Below are 20,341 nucleotides of genomic sequence, written 5' to 3' on the forward strand. Positions count from 1 at the left end.
ACTTATTTGCCGGTGGGGAAAATGGAAGATTTTTTTGGCGGAAAAGTTGGCGGTGGGGAAAATGGGAGATTTTTTTGGCGGGAAGGTTAGTTTTTAATTAATAATTAAAATTCTAATTAAAATTTCAAAAAAAGGGACCCCAGATGCACATTCCCGACCTCTAAGGTATACATGTACCAAATTTGATAGCTGTATGTCAAATGACCTGGCCTGTAGAGCGCCCACACACACACACACACACACACATTGAGCTTTATTATAAGTATAGATGTATTCTTATTCAAGCATCATAACCTTAAAGCGTAACAAGTTAGATAAATGAAGTTTGTTAAGTAGTCTATATTGATAATAATTAACTACGAAATAAAATTATATATCCGTAATAAGTTTTAGACCAAATTTACTATAAGTAAAGCATTCAAAGTATTGATTGTTAATTCAGCTTAAAATTGTTGTTTAATTAAAACTCACTGTGTATAAGATTCAACGGATTATCTCTTTTAAATATTTCAAAAAGAAAAAAAGAAAATCATTTTATATCGCATCATCTAGAGCGTAATTGTCATATCAATTGTGGGATATCTATGATAAAATTTATTTTTAAAACAATTTCTTTAAACTTGACTTGTTTCATGTCTGTAAACCTGGAGCTTTGTAATTTTCGCTCACTTCTTGGTGAGCTAAAATTTGAACAGTTGCATATTCTAAAAGACAATGGACTATTTTATTACATTCAGAACTTGGTTTCTTTAATCTCTCGATTCAATAAGAAGGGCAACATTTGGCAGTGAATCCAAGAAAAATATAATTCAACATTATATAAAATTAGCTGTTAGAGCAGGCGATCAACTGATCCTCCAGAAATACTGTTGTATTTAATTTTATTTAAATCTCTCACGCATAATCTTTTATTCATAAACCCCTAAATAAAGTATTTGTAAGCATCATATAGTGCTCGGTATTAAAAACGCATCATTTTAATAGCCTTACGCATGTTCTGTTTATTGTGTACATGAACATTCATAATGAATGGAATCCTACAAAATCATAGAGCTTTTAGAAATACAAAATGACTGGATAATCTGTAATCAAGTTGCGTGTTGTTTTTTGTAGTGTTATAACTTCACTACCTTATTCCTTATGTAAACAATGTAGATAAAAGCGAAATTTTCATTTCTTTATAACAGGAGATAATCATACGATTAAATATATGATGGAACAATGAAACTGGTTTGAATTTCGTCAAAAAAAATAAATGTATTTCTGGAAATAAAATTAATTTTAAAAAAAGAGGTTGTTAAAATTCAGAAAAAAATTATACAATTAAATTGGCATCATTAAAAATATTGCAAATATTCGTATTGTAAAATATTATAAAAATTATTTTTCCACAAATGTATTTTCGGAAAATTATCTCAGAAAATGCTAATGTTTCTCTTAATTTTTAATAAATTAAAATATCAAAAAATTTTCCCGGAAGAACATTTCTATTCTTTGAAGTTTGTTTGTATCAAATCTAGTAGCTATATGTCAAAAGAAAGAATATTGCTTGTGGAACACTGTTAGACAGAAATACACACATTCTCCTAAATAATTCGGTGAAATTTACAATAATAAATTATGAATTAAAGATTAAAAAGAAGAAAATAATTATAATTTGAAAAAAATTCTACTCTTTAGAACATCAAACAAATCATGTTTTTAAAAACTACCTGAAATTAAATTTACTGTACGAAATTTGAAATTGAAAACAACTATTTAAAAAACAAATACACAATTTCCAAAATTTTCTCTATGTTTACAGATTTGAGTATCTGGCAGCGTATAATTTTGTCTTTCGCTTTTTAAAAATAATCAGATATTTCTTTTTTGAAGAAGATTCGTAAACATGTCGTTTTAAGCATGTTTTTATTAAGGAAAAAGGCAGAAGTTTCGAAAAAGAATCATTCATATAAATAAAATATCGGGATATATTCAGCATACTTAATAAAGTAAATGGATTTTGTTTTTCAAACGAGCTGCTGTTTGCGTTTTTACGACCTCTATCTTATATTGATTAAATCAATGCCTTTCAGCACAAAAAAAAATATATATTTTTAAAAAAAAGCAGAGTTTACATTTTGCGATGTATTAATGTAAATTGAATTATATCGCATTAAAATTTCTTCTTTCAATATTGATAAGAATGCTAATAACAAAATTTGTTTGTTTGAAATCTGCTTTGATAGAGATGTTATTCAAAAAGATTTAATTGATAAAAATTTTATAAATCTCGTGATAACATTTTTAGTACAAATAAACAACGTCTTCTTCTTCGGGTTACAGCTCTAATCAGCATTGATGCAAGAGCGTCTAAATATTTCCGAAATAAAAATTAATTATTTTATAAATATGTTAAAATCAAAAATATATTTAGGTGTTCTAACACATTTAACTAACCATAGACTTTGTAATATAACGTAAGTATGCAAATCAGTTCAAAAATATTCATACAGAAAATATCCGTACCCTAAATTATTTGTATGATAGTTATGTATACCATAAACCATAAAGTAAGAAACTACTCTTAGTAGAGTATCAAATTTTGTTATTTTATCACACTGTAGACCACTCTATTAAAGAAGAATATATATTGTATTTGAAATTTGTAAAATACATTGTAATTATTTTAAATACAATAATATTGTTTACATCGAAACTATTACATAACTCTCAGAATTATTCTGATGTTAGTATCTATTTTTTCCAGACAATTAGCCTCCTTTGGCTACCAGCTTGTTTGACCCTAATATTAATATTCCTAGCTATCAAACTACTAATATTTAATACATCAATTTAAAATTTCGCTCTGTTATTTGATGAAACTAGAAAATATGAATTTATTGGAATCCATCTGTTACAAAATACTGAACATATGTTTAAAAATATATATACTATGAAATAAAATCGGAGATGAAACTTCAACTTCATTGTTGATACCTAAAAAAACAATTTTTTTATTTCAATCTTAACATTACTAAAGCAAGCGATTGAGCTGTTTGATGGAACAATGAAATCAGCTTGGATTTTAATCATAATTATAAAAACATTGCAATACATTATGCATCCAAAAAATTTAAAAAATTTGAAAACTGGAAAAAAAAATCGTACGAAAATGAAATTTGATATCATTAAAAGATATAATTTTTAAAGATATTCTTTAAGATGGTGTAGCAGTTATTTTTGCTGGATAATATTTGCCAATGATATTGCTAAAAAATACCAAAAAAAAAAAACCTTTTAATTTTTAGTTAATATTTGAATTAACTCTGGACTTTGCAAAGATGATTGTAACCTTCCTTTTTTTCTTAAGAACATGAATTCGACATTTCATCAAGACAGGATAAAAAGTGATGTGTATAAAAAAACATACAAACGTATATTCTTAATGGTTAATATACATCCCATAAATGTTAAGCATAAAGTAAAGCTCTATTATTTGAATTATTATCTTCGATTGTTTTTAAAGGCGTAAATATTTATATTTATAATTATCGAATTCAGCAAGAGTGGTCTCTCTGACACTTTCTCACTTACTGCGTTGGATTGGCGTCCGTTGGGTTGTGAGTTCAAATCCCGCCGGCTGAAGACTCCCCGCGTGTGTGGTGGCTGACGCGCGTATAAATCTGTCGTGGTCACAAAGCCCTCCATGTCGAGAGTAATACCACTGGGGCTCTGATTCAGGTCTAAATTACGATCTGTGAATGAAATGCATGAATGAAGTTCACCCCGCAAGAGGGGTTGTCATGTGTGTGTAGCTAAGTCGTTCTCTTGATCCTAGATGGCGCTACTGAAAAAACAAGAGACGTATCCTTGGTTTAAACCACAATTTGACTTCTTAAAGTCAGTGGGCTTGTCTAGACAAGAGCCATTAGAAACAGCAACAACATGTTCATATTTTTATTTTTAGAGTTTCGCATATGAACACTTTATACTGTATAGTATGGTGAAGAAAACAGAGTATGCATTTTGACCGCCTTATCTTAGACAGATTAAATCCAAATTTTTTTAATCAAGCTACAGCTGTAGTAACAAGATTACATACAAAATTTTATTTATCAAATTTGTTGCTGTTTTAAATTATTACCTTTACTTGCATGAAAATGTAGAAACCAATAGACAGTGGCTCAAAATTTGTACATTTTAAATGCTTAATCTGGTACTAAATTTTATTCATGTATCTCTAGATATTTTATAGTTATTACGTTCATTTGGGCAGACAGACTTCTTTTCACTCGAAATTTGAAAGAAATCTGCAAATTTGGTGTAAATGTCACATACTAAATTTCAGATGTGTTTAGGTCAAAAGGACTTTGAGTTATCGTCTTCACAGTCAGTGGCAGATGGATAAAATTCCAAATATATATATATATATATATTGCAATCTTTCTTTTTGCAAACTTCGTATACTGGAAATTAAAAACATATGACTTTTTTCTGCCTTTCCTCATTAGGTCAGAAAGTAGTTTCATTGAGCCATAAGTGCGCACATTCCTAGTTGAGTTGTAATGAGAGCTCAGATTACTTTATAGCAGGCAGCTAAAAATTTTTTAATATAGTCATATAAATAAGAACCTAAATCAAAAATATTTCAGCCATAAGAAGTATTGTTACTTCTGCATAAAATATTATTTGATTTTACGAAAATCTTGATTTGTTGGGAACAAAGCTGAATGAGATTATATTGCCATTGATTGCAAATAGCAATATTCTTATTATTGTAATATTCTACATACATTTTGAATGATTGCAAATAGCAATATTCTTATTGTAATGTTCTACATACATTTTGAATGATTGCAAATAGCAATATTCTCATTATTGTAATATTCTACATACATTTTGAAAGTTAATTGGAATTTAATTAGTTAAAAATATTAGAAAAACATGACATTTTATTATTTAGCTTAAAATTTTTCATATTTGTAAAGAAAGAATTTTGTAATCGATTTTTCACTCTTTTATTAGTTTACAAAAGTTCTAGAAATTTTGAGCCATTTCTTCTTCCTGATGTTATAGCAATATTTCATTATTTTCAAAACTTAATTAACAATAAATATGCTAATTTCAATAAATTTTTATTTCATATAAAGGCTTCTGTGAAAATAATCTTGTTTCCTTAGCATTTTAGATGAAAGAGTTCTACTTCTCTGCGGCTAAGTACGGCGTCAGTTTTGATTACAAAAGGGTGAAATATCTTTTTCACAAAATATTAGTATGTCAGGATTATTTTACTTGTTATCACTAATAAGATCAATAGATTGTAAAAAAGTATATACTTTATAATTTTTTTAGAAGTACAATTTCCTACTGAAATGATTTAAAAAAAAATTTTCTATTGGAAACACATGCTTATCTCTAAAGGATTAAAAATTGACTATTAAGTCATAATTCGAATAAACATTCTTTATTTTTAATTCAAAAAAGGTTTACTTTTTAGTATTTTAAAAGAAGTGTTTTTAGATTAATTTAAAGTTATTATTTCAATTTATATATATATATTACAAAATATCTGGTTTTTTAAAAAATTAATAATGAATGAACTTCTGCATAGCTGCTTAAATAAAAATCTAAATCAAGTAATACAACAATTTATTCTACAATTTCTTTACAAGGCTAATTTTTAATCAGTCAACAAAACAATTTATTCTTTCAAATACTCAAAGAAATTTATACAAAATCAATGTTCGATACAAACTTCGATTCTCTCCCTTTGGCTAGAAGCGATGAGCAAGTATATACATTTTACGCTGGAATCTTAACTAGCCTTAATTCATCAGAGTGCCCTCTACTTGCCCTTAATTTAAGGAAGGAATCGATTACGATGCTATTAAGAAGATAATCGATAGCTGAACGGATCTGGGACAGATTCTTTAATTTGCACTGGAATTGGGAACGAATTGGTTCATAATAAGGCTGAGCACGGATAGTTGTCGAGTTTTATAGTTTTTGTTCCGAAAGGTGGATTGTCTTCAACTTTCATTGCAATTTTCTTCTAAAAAAATGCTTCGCAACTTCTTAACACAAGAGAGCACAGGATATTCAAGTAGTTCGCGTGCAGTTTGAAATAATGTAGCTTTCTAAGTGTATGTGAAAGAATTTACAAAAGTGATTAGGAAACTTGATGTTTCAAGTTTTCTGTCTTTAATAGTTTTTATTGACGTTTCAAGTTTCTAAAGATGGAAATTTGCAATTGACTTTTCGCTTACTTCCTGCTGTACTAAAATTTTAAAATTTTGTACATTTATGTGTATTGGGTTACAGTACACTATTTAAATATTTTCAGAAAATAAGCAGTTAATCGATGCATTTAACTAAATTTTGATTTTATATGAGTGGCGCTTTCTTAGATTCAACTTAAGAAAAAAAAATTGATTTCAGTATTTTAATATATTTATTATAATGGATTACAAACTAAATTGGTAATATTTTAAGCAAATTAAATTATACTTTTTAGCACATTTATAAAAGAATGTTTTTAAACTGCTTTTATAAGATTTATTTTTAAAAAATAGACAAAATTTATGAAAACTCTAAAAAAAAAATGCATCTGAAACAAAAACAAATTATTGAAAAATATCAAAAAGAAAAGATTAAACCTTTCTTTTTATTCTTTACCATCATATATGGATGTTTTTTTTTTTAATATTTATATATATTTCTATCTAATTATCAAAAATGCTGTTTATCCATTGTATAGAATTTTAAATAATTGGATTATATTACATACAATGCAAAACAAATTTTTGGCGGAAAGAATTTTGTTTGGAATATATTTTTCGATCTATTATATAATTAAAACACTCTGTCTTTTTTTAATTAAGACTTATACTGCCGATAAGATTAATCAGTATTACTATGAGTAAAGAAAAATTCGTCATAAGATAACCGCACAGAAGTTCCTTGAAAATTTATTTTCATATATTGAGGGCATTGGCGATAGTTACAGTGCACATACAGTACATTGGCAATAGCTATGAATTTGAGTTATCTATTCTTTAAATAGAGGAAAATCGATTTTTCAATAGAATTTTAAAAGGCCGTTTTGAGCTATTAGCATTGTTTTACTTTAACAGTATAAAACCTACAAATTATTAAACGGAAGTGATTGACATTCATACACATAACGATATGCTATAGAAAAAAATTATTAAAATGCAGTAAATTTAAAATTGAGATGTGTCATGTTTAAACAAAAAACTGTTCAATAACCTTATAGTAGTAGCATTAAATTATATATTAAAAGACGCTAATAAAATTAAAATCATTTTTAACTGACAAACTGATTAATAAGTATTTTTCTATTTGCATCAATATTTATTTTATTTGATGCATTTTGAGAGTGACTCTGAACTACTTTATCAAATTATGAACTTGAACAACAAATTAGATTCAATTAAAGCATCTCTCTTCATATTAAATTGATATAATCTAGGCTTTCTAATCCATAAATACTTAAAAGTCACATATCAGACCCTAAAATTACAATTTCTCGTCTTTTTTCCTTATATTATCCACAGTTCCGTTTTGCTAAGAATTTAAAATAATGCTATAACATAAGAAAATGGACCAGTGGTAGTGGTCTCTCCGAACCTTTCTCGCATACCTTTAATAAATGCACTTATGTATTATTATCCGTATACCATTGGCAAATAATTGGTACGAAAAGACCTATTATATTAAGATTTTTGGCGATTAATCGCTGGGATGCGGTTAATGTAAAATTATTGGAAAACCGAATGTGTAACTGGCGGTTTGATCAATTAAACCTAAAATTTTTATACATAAATACAAAATGTAGTCTCAAATATTTCAGCCATTGCGTTTTTGAATTTTCGTGTTCTCAAGCTTGTGAATGCATAGACTGACAGACTGTTAATCCTTTGAGAGATTTGATTCCAAATTTAATATATATCTACGTTATAGAAGTTAAGGCTGTATACCAAATTTATCAATCTAGTTCTTTTTTGTTTTTTGTGTTAACTTGTATTCGGACAGCCGGGCAGATACATTTGTTTTGAATGGATTTTGTTCAAAATTTTCAAGAAATTTACAAATTTGGTGCAGAGGTCATATACCAAATTCCATCCGTCTAGTCCAAAGCATTTTTGTGCCATTGTGTTCACAGACATACATATATAATTTTCAAAATGTGTTTTTCAGTCTCAGGGAGGATCAAAACGTTGAGATATGTCAAAATCTCGAGTTCGATTTTTTTTTAAGCGATTACAATCCTTTTTCTATATTTCATATACGAGAAAGTAAAAAAAAATGAAATGAAATGAATGAATGGATGATGAAAAATTAATCTATGGCACTTTGGTAAATGTCATAGATTCACATCTCATGTACAATGAGGGTAAGTCGCCAAGTAAGCCCGTTATCTTGTAAATTTTGGTGAAATCTTGGTATCATATGTATAATGAAGTTTAGAAATCTTGGCGTAATATGAAAGTCGCCAATTAAACCTATTATCTTTGCGAACTTGAAGTAATCTAAAAAATTACCACGAAAAACCCGGGTTCCTTAAAAATGAATAAATACTATCAAACATTGCGAAGCGATATAATTATGAGAGAGGTGATGTAAGAATTATGGAAATCTCTTAGCTGCTGGTATTAAAAAACTCCTCAATATAAAACAATAGAAAGTCGATTCCTAGTTATGATACAAAATGTGAAAATAGACAGTATTCTATTCACTGGATTCCACTTAATATTGTTAAGTTACTGAGTAGAACTTTTCATAAAAGGAATTCGATATGTAAAAATATCCCTGTCTTTAAGTATGTATTGCTAGAATCATTCTATAACAAATTCTAATAGACAGTTTTTACTTTTAAAGAAAGTTCTCTTCCAATTATAAAATCCTGGATACTTTTTTCTTTTTACGGCTTCAGGTTTACTTGGCTTTCAGATTACACCAAGATCACCAATCGCTATGGTGACGGCTCGCATACTTCTGGCAACTTGAAATAATTTTTTTTAAAAAATAAACCTTACTCAGTCTTATTGAACACAGAACATCTCATTATAACTCGATTGTGTTTCATTTCAGATGGGTGGTAAAAATGCTGCAATTGTGTTCAGTGACGCAGACTTGAACAACTGCATCCCAGCTTTGATTCGGTGAGAAAAGTTTATTCGATAAAATAAATATCAATTCAGTTTGTTTTAACACAATTTTTTTACGAGAATGTAAATGATTTTTGTTGATGTTTTTATACAGAGGCAGTTTCATCAATCAAGGACAGATTTGTTTGAGCACAAGCAGAATCTACGTTGAGAGAAAACTATTTTCGACATTTGCTGAAAAATTTGTAGCTGAAGCAAAGTAAGAAAAAAAAATTGTTTTATTTAATTTTATGGAGAAAAAAATTCCAAAATTTAGAAACATTTTTTTTAAAACGAAAGAATTCTGTTTAATAAAATAACATATTAAAGAAATATTTAACTAAAACCCATTTCATGTTATTTCTAATTAGAAGCAATTATTAGAATAAACTAACTTTTGTTCTTCGAATTTCAAACATGAGTGTAATTTAATTTAAACTTAAATATATGCAGTTATATCCCCGCAAAACTAAATCCACTCCAGCCAACTCTAGAATAGATTATTACTTGTAATAATCTATTCTACTTGTAATTATCTACTTGTAATAATAAATCTTGAAAACATGTGAATCTTGGAAGCATTTTTAACATATTTTTTAAATGTATCTTGAAAATATTTTTTAAACATGCTGATTGATAGATCCTTATTTAATTATATATTTTATAATTGCTTTAACTGTGAAAAATTCATCATGTACTAAATGTCAGGTTCCAACTTGACAGCTGCCTAGAACTGGTGGATTCAGGAAGGATTTCTAGGCCGGTAGACTAACCAATTTTTCAAATAAATAAATGTGTACAATTGCAATTTTTTTAATTAAAAATATTAGGATGATATTCATTGTCAAATATGATTGATCATGTTCCAATCTGTTTCGTGACGTATTCAAAATTATTAGGAATTTTATAATCCTCTGAAATCATGAGTTAAAGTAAATAAATTAATCAGATCATTTACATTTTTACATAATTACTAAAATAAAAAACAATCCAAAATAAATTATTAACAGATGGATTAAGTTATAAATGTGTTAAAATATGACAATAGATTTATTTTATTAAATGAGAAATCTGATAATGGGTTATACTTAGATTCAAAAATTCAAAATTCACCACTTAATACACAAGTTACTTATAATTTATTGTAAATTGTTGAGTCTTCTTTATATTATTTACATTAAAAGTAGAATTTATTTTCATATACTTTTATCACAGTATAAAAGCAATACAAAAGAATCGAATAAAGTATCTTATTATCACGATTTTTTTTAATTTTATAATCAAGGTTTTAAAACTCCTTGGTAGTTTACTGGTATACTGTTTTTTGCCGAATTACTGGTAATAATAATAATAATAAACGTAAATCAGCAATTACTAACAGCCATTTGAGATAGTTCTTGTAATTCTGAATCGTGGTGAGATGTCCAGCATGATAAATAAAACTCATGCCATTCTTTAAATTTCAACACCATGTCTACATGAAGATTTTTGTAAAATCTTTTCAGAAAATATCTAAAAAATCCCCGAGAGATAAATATTAAAACACTTCAAAATCTAAATTTTAAATGAATTTATAAATTTGTTTCTTTCTCAAACTAGGAAAATAAAGATGGGCGATCCACTAGAAGATGAAACGTGGTTAGGACCTGTATGCAGCAAACCGCATTATGAAAGAATCAAACAGTATCTGAAAATCGCAAAAGAGGAAGGAGCGACGTTCTTGTGTGGGTCTGAAAACTTAAACCTTCCAGATAATAATCGAAAGGTAAGATTGATTCTATCTAAATATGCGAAAACTGAAGATTAATATTCTATTCACAATATTTCTTCAAAATCAATTATAAAGAAAGTATTCAACGACCACCATTCCTGAAAACCAAGATTTTATTATTATTATTAATATGGAAGGAACTATACAAGTCGGCTAAAAGAGATCATTTAAGATATAAATTAATTTTGTTAATTTTAACATGTTTTAATATAAAATTATGTACGATTATGATTAAAATTTCTTCATTTTCTGTTGAAACTTGGTCAACTTAGTGTTCATAATAATTAGCATTCCTGTTAGAGAATTGGAAACAATGTAATAAATCGAATAAAACCAAAGCGGTATTTTGCTAATGACAATTCATGATGATGATATCGTGTCCGCGTTGCCACGGAAAGGGGATGCAGTAGCTTCAGAGTGTAAAAACCCCTGAGCACCTAAGGGCAGAAGTCTGCCTTTTAGCTCGTATGCAGATGACACTCACACACCCACTTGCACAACCCCTTTTTACAGGGTACTCTTTCACACACCTCACAGATAGAACACAGGGTGAAGAACAAACATGCTTGCACCAAGACTCGAACCTGGGACTCCCAGATCACGGAAAAGACGTGCTCTCCTTAGGCCAGGACGCCGACGCTAATGACAATTGTATACTTAGATTCAATTTTTGACTATTCTTTTTTATTCTATAGAATATAATTTCTTCTGCTTTATTCAGTTCGGCTTTTGATTCAATTTTTATTATTTCTAAGACGATTTTTATATTTTAATCTTGTGAACTGCTGATATGCCTTCAGCTCTTGCATTTAAAAAAATTTTAATTGTTCAGTATTTTCTTAAACAAATTTGGTTCTCCGTTTTCTACAAAAGAAGTAAACATTCTAAACAAACATTAACTGTATTTATTTAATATATTATAAGAATTTATAATATGTTAAATATCTTATACTGCAACATATACATTATACTAATAACATACTGTAATTTGGATTTAATATACTATAAGAATTTAAATTACTTCACATGAGTTTGATAATCTTTTATCAACTCCGGTAATTTTAGAACATTTTTCAATAAAGAAATTTGCTAAAACTAGGAATTCCTAGTTTGCTCTTCAATTGTATAAGCGAAAGGGAATTAAACTATCCTTTGTTTAACTTCTTAGCAACGAATTCGTTTTCCTCGCCATTAAACAGAAAACATTTTATTGCCCGAACAATCACTATGTGTTTAAAGCTCTGTTAAAGAAACAAAAAATCGTTTATTCTCTTTATTATTTATAAAGAAAAGAATCAGAGAACAATAAAAAAAAATCAGATTAGTCAGATGTCTTCCAATACGATACATGCACGACTAAACACCGATGGAATTGTAGGAAAAATTATACGCATACATTATATGCAAAGATCATGAAAACTTCATAATACTTTTTTTAAAAATATAAATTAAATTTCTTTAAAAATACAGAAGTTATGGACTAAAATCGAAATGCTCTAATATTTCAAAAACGCTAAGAGAGCCTATTTTAATCTAAAGGGATAGTTCTGCAAATGCCGTTTTTTTTTCTTAGTATGATCCATCATTCAATTAAACTTTTAGAGAGTCATTTCTTTGTCATAATTAATCTGTGGAACATCTATTTATTCTGTTATATACATACTCTATTACACTATCCTATGTCTGATGGCAAATGAGAAAAGGTAAGAAGACAGGATGTTAAAAAAAAAAAAAAAAAAAAAAAAAAAAACATTTCAAATAATTTATCAAAAAGGGAATAGCCTTTATCAAAAATCTTTTAGAAAGGATATTTGAGATTGAAAGGTCATGATTTAAAGGACACTTAAGGAAAATTTGCCTGAATTTATACATGCTGATTTATATTGGTACTGAATGCCATATCGCGAATCTAATTGACGATTTCGTTATCCGAAACTAAACTAACGATAACTGATTCCAGGGTTATTTTATTGGACCTGTTGTCCTCACTGACCTTCCGGACGACAGCAGATGCATGCAAGAAGAAATATTCGGCCCAGTCACTTGCTTAACTCCCTTCGACGATATTCAAGATGTCATTGAAAGAGCAAACAGGGTTAACTACGGATTGAGTGCAACTATCTGGTCAACTGATCTGCAGAAGATTCATTCCATAGCACCAAAATTAGAGGTAAGTGGCCGCTTCCTTCTTTTCTTTATTGAAATTCTCCCTTCCACGTTTTTTTTTTTTTTTTTTTTTTTTTTAGAAGGACAGTGTGAAGAAAACATATTTCTTTAAACGAATAAGATTTCTTTTTTTCTTCTTTCCTTTTGTTTTATTGGATTATCATTCCACTTTGAATCGCCATTTTATTTAGTTTTCGGTGCAACTCTTATTTTTGAATCGTTGTCAGATATAATTATTGACACATCTAAAGAGTAAAATTCCTCTATTCTCTCAGTTTGCTTTTGTGTCGTTAGATTATCATTTCGTTTTGAATCAACATTTTATTTTGTTTAGGGCGCATCTCTTCATTTTGAGTCGTGGGTCAAATATAACAAGATTCCTCTCTTCTTTCAGTTTACCATCGTTTCATTCGATTGCCATTCCATTTTGAATCAACATTTTATTTTGCTTGGGACGCACCTTTTAATTTTGAATAATGCTCAAATACAACAAAATTTCTCTCTTCTCTCAGTTTATCATCATTTCATGAGGTTACTACTTTACTTTAATTTCATGAAATTACCATACCGATTTGGATTTATGTTTTATTTTTTACGCACAACTTAATTTTGAATCTGAATCAGATATTATAGAACGGAGATTCCTCTATTCTCTATATTAATTGTATCAAAAAATCATTCCATTTTGTGTCACATTTTATTTCAAACATACTTTTAATTACGGAGCGTGATAATTAAATATGTTTTCTATTTCTTAACTCTTTAAATCTCTAAAGCATGGTTGATGATGAATTAATGTTAGCTCACATTTTACTATTCACAAATAAACATGAATAATATTAGGTATATTAATAAAAATGAAAGATATTAGGTATTCATAAAGATAAAAGATACTAAGTATAATATAAACCAATGTTTCGCTTTGCCTTGGCATCATCATAATTAAATCAATTGATAAGAATTATTTTATAATGCATATTTACTACACATCTAAAGTGTAAGAATTTATATGTTCCATTAATTTACAAGAGATATCACATAAAAATAACAAAATCATCAAAACAAGGAAAAATAAATGCATGTAAAGAGAAAAGTGAAGATAGAAAACTTATTAAATGAATGAATTCACTTAGCTATTGAATACAATTACAAAAAAAAAAAAAAAAAAAAAAAGGAAGTTCGTTCAATTGTTTCGAACACACTTATCGAAAACATAATATAATGGTGTATATAAAGCCTGGAATACTTCATCTCTTTTTTCCCTTTCTTGAAAGAATTTCTATCAAAATTTCATTTATATTGTAATATAAAGGTAGTTATAATTAAAAATTTTCTTTCATAAGCGAAAATTCAAACATATGATTGATTGTAAAGCACAAACTTATACTACTTATTGGCTATCTAATTAAAAGGGATTTTATTTCAGGTTGGAACAGTCTGGTGCAACTGCTGGCTGGTGAGAAACCTGCACATGCCGTTTGGCGGAGAAAAAAGATCTGGTCTAGGCCGAGAAGGAACCGAAGATTCCAGAGATTTCTACACTTATAAGAAGACAATATGCATAAAATACAAATTACCTTGAGCATAGACAGTTTCTTGGTTTTTACCAAACTGAATTTCTCAGAAAAAACAGTTGTTGTATTAACATATTTCGAAAGAGAAGAAACATCACTGTGTGTTTAAAATAAAAAAATAATAAGAGAGAAAAGAAACCAGGTAAATGATGTACTTCATCAGATAAAAATCCAAGAAAGAAATTTTGAGATGCTCATATTATTTTATTTTTCATATTATTTTTACATTTTATCGAGAATATATTTTTTATAATCATTTGTTTAAAACTGAAGTCGTCTTAATTTTGAAGCGAAGTTACTTACAAGAAATATAAGTTTACATTTTGCTTCATATATTTTAAAGGTAGTTTCACGTATTCCTTTTCCCCCTTTTACCTTTTAAGTAGTATTTAAGTAATTGGTACTAAAGGAAGTAACTTTTTTTTTTCAACAAAAAACAGAAATCCTTCACAAATGTCAAGAGTTTTTGATTAATTGAATTAATGAAAAAAATATATATTAAAAAGGCAACAGTTAATATCAAAGAGTTCTTGCTCTACTTTCAAGGTTCAAAATGAATTTAAAATGCTGGTCATAAAACTTCCAAAAGTTTAAAAGTAATAAAAATACGTAGCAAACAAATAATGAAATACTTAGTCGTATATAATATAAATCAAAGTTTTACTGTCTCTAAAATATTTCGTTTTTTTTTTAATATATTGTTTTTATTTGTTTAATTGCGACATCGTATGCATGCATTATGGGTTTTAACAGTTTATGTTGCTTGTCATGTTTTGTTTTTTATTTAAAATACTTTTTGTCATCTATTGCTTATAATGTTTCTTTCTTTGTGTTTATAAATGTGAATAAAAGATATTTCATATCCGGTCGTTAATCATCTTTTTATGAAAAAACTAGATTTTTACATACATTTACATTCATACATATTTCTGATCTGTATTATTTAGTATTATTTATCTGTATTATTTAGATTTTATCTTTGCTGTTTATATATATATATATATATATATATATATATATATATATCACCTCAAAGTATCATTTCAAATTATATACTTACGAGTGGCATTTTTTTTTTTTTTTTTTTTGGTAAATTATACCAAAATTGCTTTAAAATGTAAATCTTTTCAAAAATTCATCAAAATATGCAAATTTTCTTAATTTTTGCTATCAGTACAATTTCTAGACAGCTTTAATAACACAATGATAAATTTTTAAGAAATATTGTCAGGGTAAAACACATTCTAATGATGGATATATATATGATTTCGCCCATTTTTAGTAGATGGCGCTAGTAGTAACGCTTGCTTACAAACAAATCGGAAAAGTTATGATTGAAAAGTTTGACTAAAATCTTTAAAAATTAATCTGTTAACCTCTGAATAATGTTTAAAATATACATTTTTTTTTTAAAGTTTAGAAAACATGCTGCGTTTTGCACCGAACAAACTGCATGCCGGAAGTTTCGTTACATTACTTCATTGCAAAAACTGTTACCATATGTATCGGAAACACAGCGGTTGCTGTTGGAATATTTATGTTGAAAATGCTCCATCCAATACAATTTGCAAAGAGTGGTTTTGGCGATTTAAATGACAAAAAGCTACAACATTATAAAATGTTATAACCAAATGAAACTATCAATGGTAAATACTACAATCAACAGTTAATAAATTTGCAGGAAATATTGAAGGAAAAAAAATATCCAGAATGCAACGAAAGGCATAACAAGGTTGTCTTCTAACACAACAATGTTTTCCCATGTTTCCCAGACTGATGAAAAACAAAAACAAAGGGGAAAAAAAACATAAGAATCACTTCCTTGGAATATGTTGACTCTCCCTTAACCATATTCATTAAATGTTCCTTTCTCAGACTATTTCATCTGCTCCACGCAAATTGCTATCTCTTGAAAGAGGTTCAATTCCCACGCAAATATCAAAAATTGGCTTAATAATTGGATTTCATCTAAACAACCAGTCTTTTTTTCCTCGCGAAATTTTGTTGCTGTCTGAAAGGTAAGGCAATTTTGTAGTTTCAGAGGAGAAATAATTCGAATAGATCGATCTTTAATTTTTATAACAAAGAAGTATCTTATTTTAACTTATAAAAGGACGGGGTCATATTTATATACTTAATATTTCATATTATTTTCTATTTATTTTATTACTGCTTACCATCTTTATATTTCATTTCAAAATACTTTTTTCTTTATTTCTTTTCTTTTTTTCATTCATTTCCATTTTGCTTAAAATTATATCTTTAAAAAAAGGGCAATAAAATTGATCGAAATCGAGAATCAAATAAGTAGGGAAAAAATCCCATTAAAATTAATTCAAAATCAGAATTAATTAAGAAAAGTAGAGATTATGTCCAAATAAGAGAACAAAATTATTAAAGCGTTAAAAAATAACACTCTTATTTTATGTAGATACTTCTATGTAGAAATATTTCTTGCATTTAATTTCAATAGTTTGATTTTTATGATCTTCTCAACAAATTATTTTTTAGGCATCACATTACAGACAAACATCAAAACCGAGTCATTTTATTAACCAATATCTGTTTTGTTTGCAGTGTAAATGCAAGTTCCTAATGGAATCGAGTTCCATTTCATTGCAAAAATGAAACATATAATTGGAAGTTATACAAAAATAAATATTTTTTTTAAAAAAATGAAAGGGACATTTTGGACAATAACTCAATTGATGAAATTAAAAGCTTTTCTTTAAATTTTTTAATGGAAACAGAATCAATTTTATGAAATGATATTCCCGGATTTATTGCGAAAACACGACAAACTAACGTTTTATTTTTAATTAATTAAAACTTTAATGAAATTTTTAAAAATAAATCACTTTCAGGTTCATATACTATCATCTGAAGTACATCTGTGTTAAATGTGGTAATTGTAAGCCAAATGTTCTTCTTTTAGAGCGCTAATATACTACAAAAGTTCCAAAATCTTCGAGTAGCATTTACTATTTAGTATTTTTCTAACAGAGTTTTGTTCATCGAAAGCTACTAAATAAAAATATGAATTATATATATATATATAAAAAAGTAATTTTTAATGTTTTTATCAATATTAAAACATTAACTTTGCAATAAAAGTGATAAAAAAAGAAAGAAAGAAATAGAGAAAATATAATTTTGTAATTAAATGATAACGCACAATTTTATTCAATTGCATTCAAAAAGAGAGAGACTAAACTGAAATATGTAAAATGGCACCAATAATTTTGATGGGAAAAAATGATAGGGATATAAATAACTCTCCCTAACAATTGCTTGTGGCGACATCTGTTGCAAGTTTTTCAATTGTTAATTTATAATCGGTGTTTTCTTAGACTTTAGAAAAACTAAACATATAAATATAAGCATTTTAAATCATAACGAAAAAGTAGAGCATTGAATATATTATCCGTATAGATTAGTTAAAGTGCTATAGAAGTAACAGCATAAGAGGAAACGCTAAAGTAGCTTCAATTTTAGACAATAGCTATGTTTTAGTTGAGTTACCATTCAACAAGTGAAATATACATGATTTTTACAATAATGTTTGATTAATCATCAATTCATCTAACAATAAAATTAGCAGCCGGAATATTTAATTACATGATATAACATTATGATCATCATTAATTGGATGTAAATTATATTTTTAAATTATAATATTTTGAAAATCAATGGTCTCAATAATCTTCAAATTATTTTTAATGTAGAAAATTATCGAGCATTTATAATTCCTGTAAAAAAATCAATAAATTTGATAAATCGAAGATAGACCAATGACCCAAAGATCGTTAGTCATCTAATCTCTATCAATAATAGAAAGGTGAATGTATGTCTATAGGTGCTCTACGAGCTAAATTCAGCCTAAATGTACTTTGGAGGAAGGAAATAAGCATCCTAAGACGCTTTTTTCCCTGAAATTTTAAAAAATTAAAAATTAAAGGAGATTTTGGTATTTCCCAGGAATAACATCCGGTAACAGTATTGCACTAAAACATTTTAAGACTATTATTTAAAATTACATCATTTTGAATAATTTATTGTAATTGTACATTTTTTCCCCTGAATTTGTATAATTTTTTTTAAAAAAAAAAATGCATTATTTCTAACAATATTTTTCATTATTGGAATGAAATTCATATTGCTTTCATTACTTAATCAAAAAGTACAATTTCCTTCTATTATTGAAAGAGAGAGAGAGGAAAGATTCTATGTAACATCAACGCAATTTACACAATTATAAGGCTCGAAAAAAAGTAAAATTGCATTACCGGGAAAGACAATAGGCAATTAGAAGACCAAATGTTCGGAGAGTTATATTTTAAATAGCATTGAGATACCATAGGACTATTTCATTAGGAAGGTTCCTGTTCACAATGAACAGAACTGGTACATTTCACGTTATATGAAAACGATACTAATGTCTATTGCAATTTGAAGCTTACAGCATTTTGTTGAGGGTATCAGGAAAAATCAAATTATGTATAAGGGAATTAACAGAAAATAAACGCAACAAATAATCCCTCTAGTATTTATTAAAATATTAATTATAACAATCTCTATTATAATCTTTTGTGGAATTTGGAAATTGGTTTCATCGCCCTGTTCTAGAAAATGCAAATCTTTCTATTACCTTCGAGTGCAAATATTCTTTTTAATAGGATTTAACTGAAAAAAGAAAAATAAATAATTCATTACTCATAGTTTACGAATTTTTACAACTAACGCAAGCTTTTTCCCGAAATAATAAACTAATTATAATTTTTGGAAAGTAATCCTACAAAGATTTAGGAAATTAAGATGGAAAACAAAGGGGGTGGGGGTGGGCGCCTAACAGCTTAATGTGAAGAGAGCATACATAGCATTTTCTAAAAATTAAGTATAAATAAAATAAACCATAAGGTTTCGGAGATGTAGGACCATAGACCCCAGGTGCTTCGTCTAAACATTCATCACGTCGTCTATTCCAATGGGACAAGAAGATTACTTTTTTAAGCTTGGATGGCGGCAAAAATAATTATATAATGCTACGGGTGCCGCTGAAAATGTCATAACAACATTGCAGACATTCACACTCGAATATACAGAAACATTTACGAGAAAATTAAAGGAGAGAAGATTTCTAGGAAAAATTGCTACTAAACATTTTAGTAAAAAGAATTGTTTTACAGAGAAAATTATGATGAGAGAGATAATGTTGAAAAGATCAACTAGCTTCCGGTTGAAAAAGATACTATCAAACAAAAGTAGTAACATAGCAAGAGCTATCACCTATTGTTTGTCAACGGTTTCTAAAACCCTTCACGCTTTTACGCATGCGTTAGGATGAGTTAATTCGGCAAAATAAGAGCGAGAGGAAGGAAGAATGTAACAATAAGGTAAATTTCGGAAATGCGCGTCTTCTCCTGCATGTGACCCCTTAATAAGATAGAATCGTCGAAAGGTGGTCGTCTCAGGACACTGAAACGAACAGTTCTTCTTCAAGTGATATTCGATGTCATGCATTATAATAAGTGGATGAAATTGATAGTCTAGAATAACAAAGATGTCAATATCCGACCGATTCTCTGACTATCAAAACAATGGCTGAAATATTTAAAATTTCACGCAACGTAAATTTTTATCAACTTCAGATTGAAATTTTATAAAATTTATATTAAATT

The 20,341-nt window shown here is 27.8% G+C and overlaps 1 protein-coding gene across 1 annotated transcript in view; it reads left to right on the top strand.

Annotated features, from left to right (window-relative positions):
* LOC129969697 (2-aminomuconic semialdehyde dehydrogenase-like) overlaps positions 1 to 15,525 on the top strand; it is a 34,481-nt gene extending 18,956 nt beyond the window's left edge. Inside the window, exons 5-9 of the mRNA XM_056084383.1 lie at positions 9,097 to 9,167; positions 9,268 to 9,372; positions 10,752 to 10,917; positions 12,884 to 13,093; positions 14,516 to 15,525. Of these exons, the coding sequence (XP_055940358.1) occupies positions 9,097 to 9,167; positions 9,268 to 9,372; positions 10,752 to 10,917; positions 12,884 to 13,093; positions 14,516 to 14,671 (708 nt within the window). The 3' untranslated portion in view covers positions 14,672 to 15,525. The remainder of the gene's footprint in view (positions 1 to 9,096; positions 9,168 to 9,267; positions 9,373 to 10,751; positions 10,918 to 12,883; positions 13,094 to 14,515) is intronic.
* The last annotated feature ends 4,816 nt before the right edge of the window (positions 15,526 to 20,341 follow it).

This window comes from Argiope bruennichi, chromosome 5 (genome assembly GCF_947563725.1).
Source record: "Argiope bruennichi chromosome 5, qqArgBrue1.1, whole genome shotgun sequence".
Classification (NCBI taxonomy): Eukaryota; Metazoa; Arthropoda; class Arachnida; order Araneae; family Araneidae; genus Argiope; species Argiope bruennichi.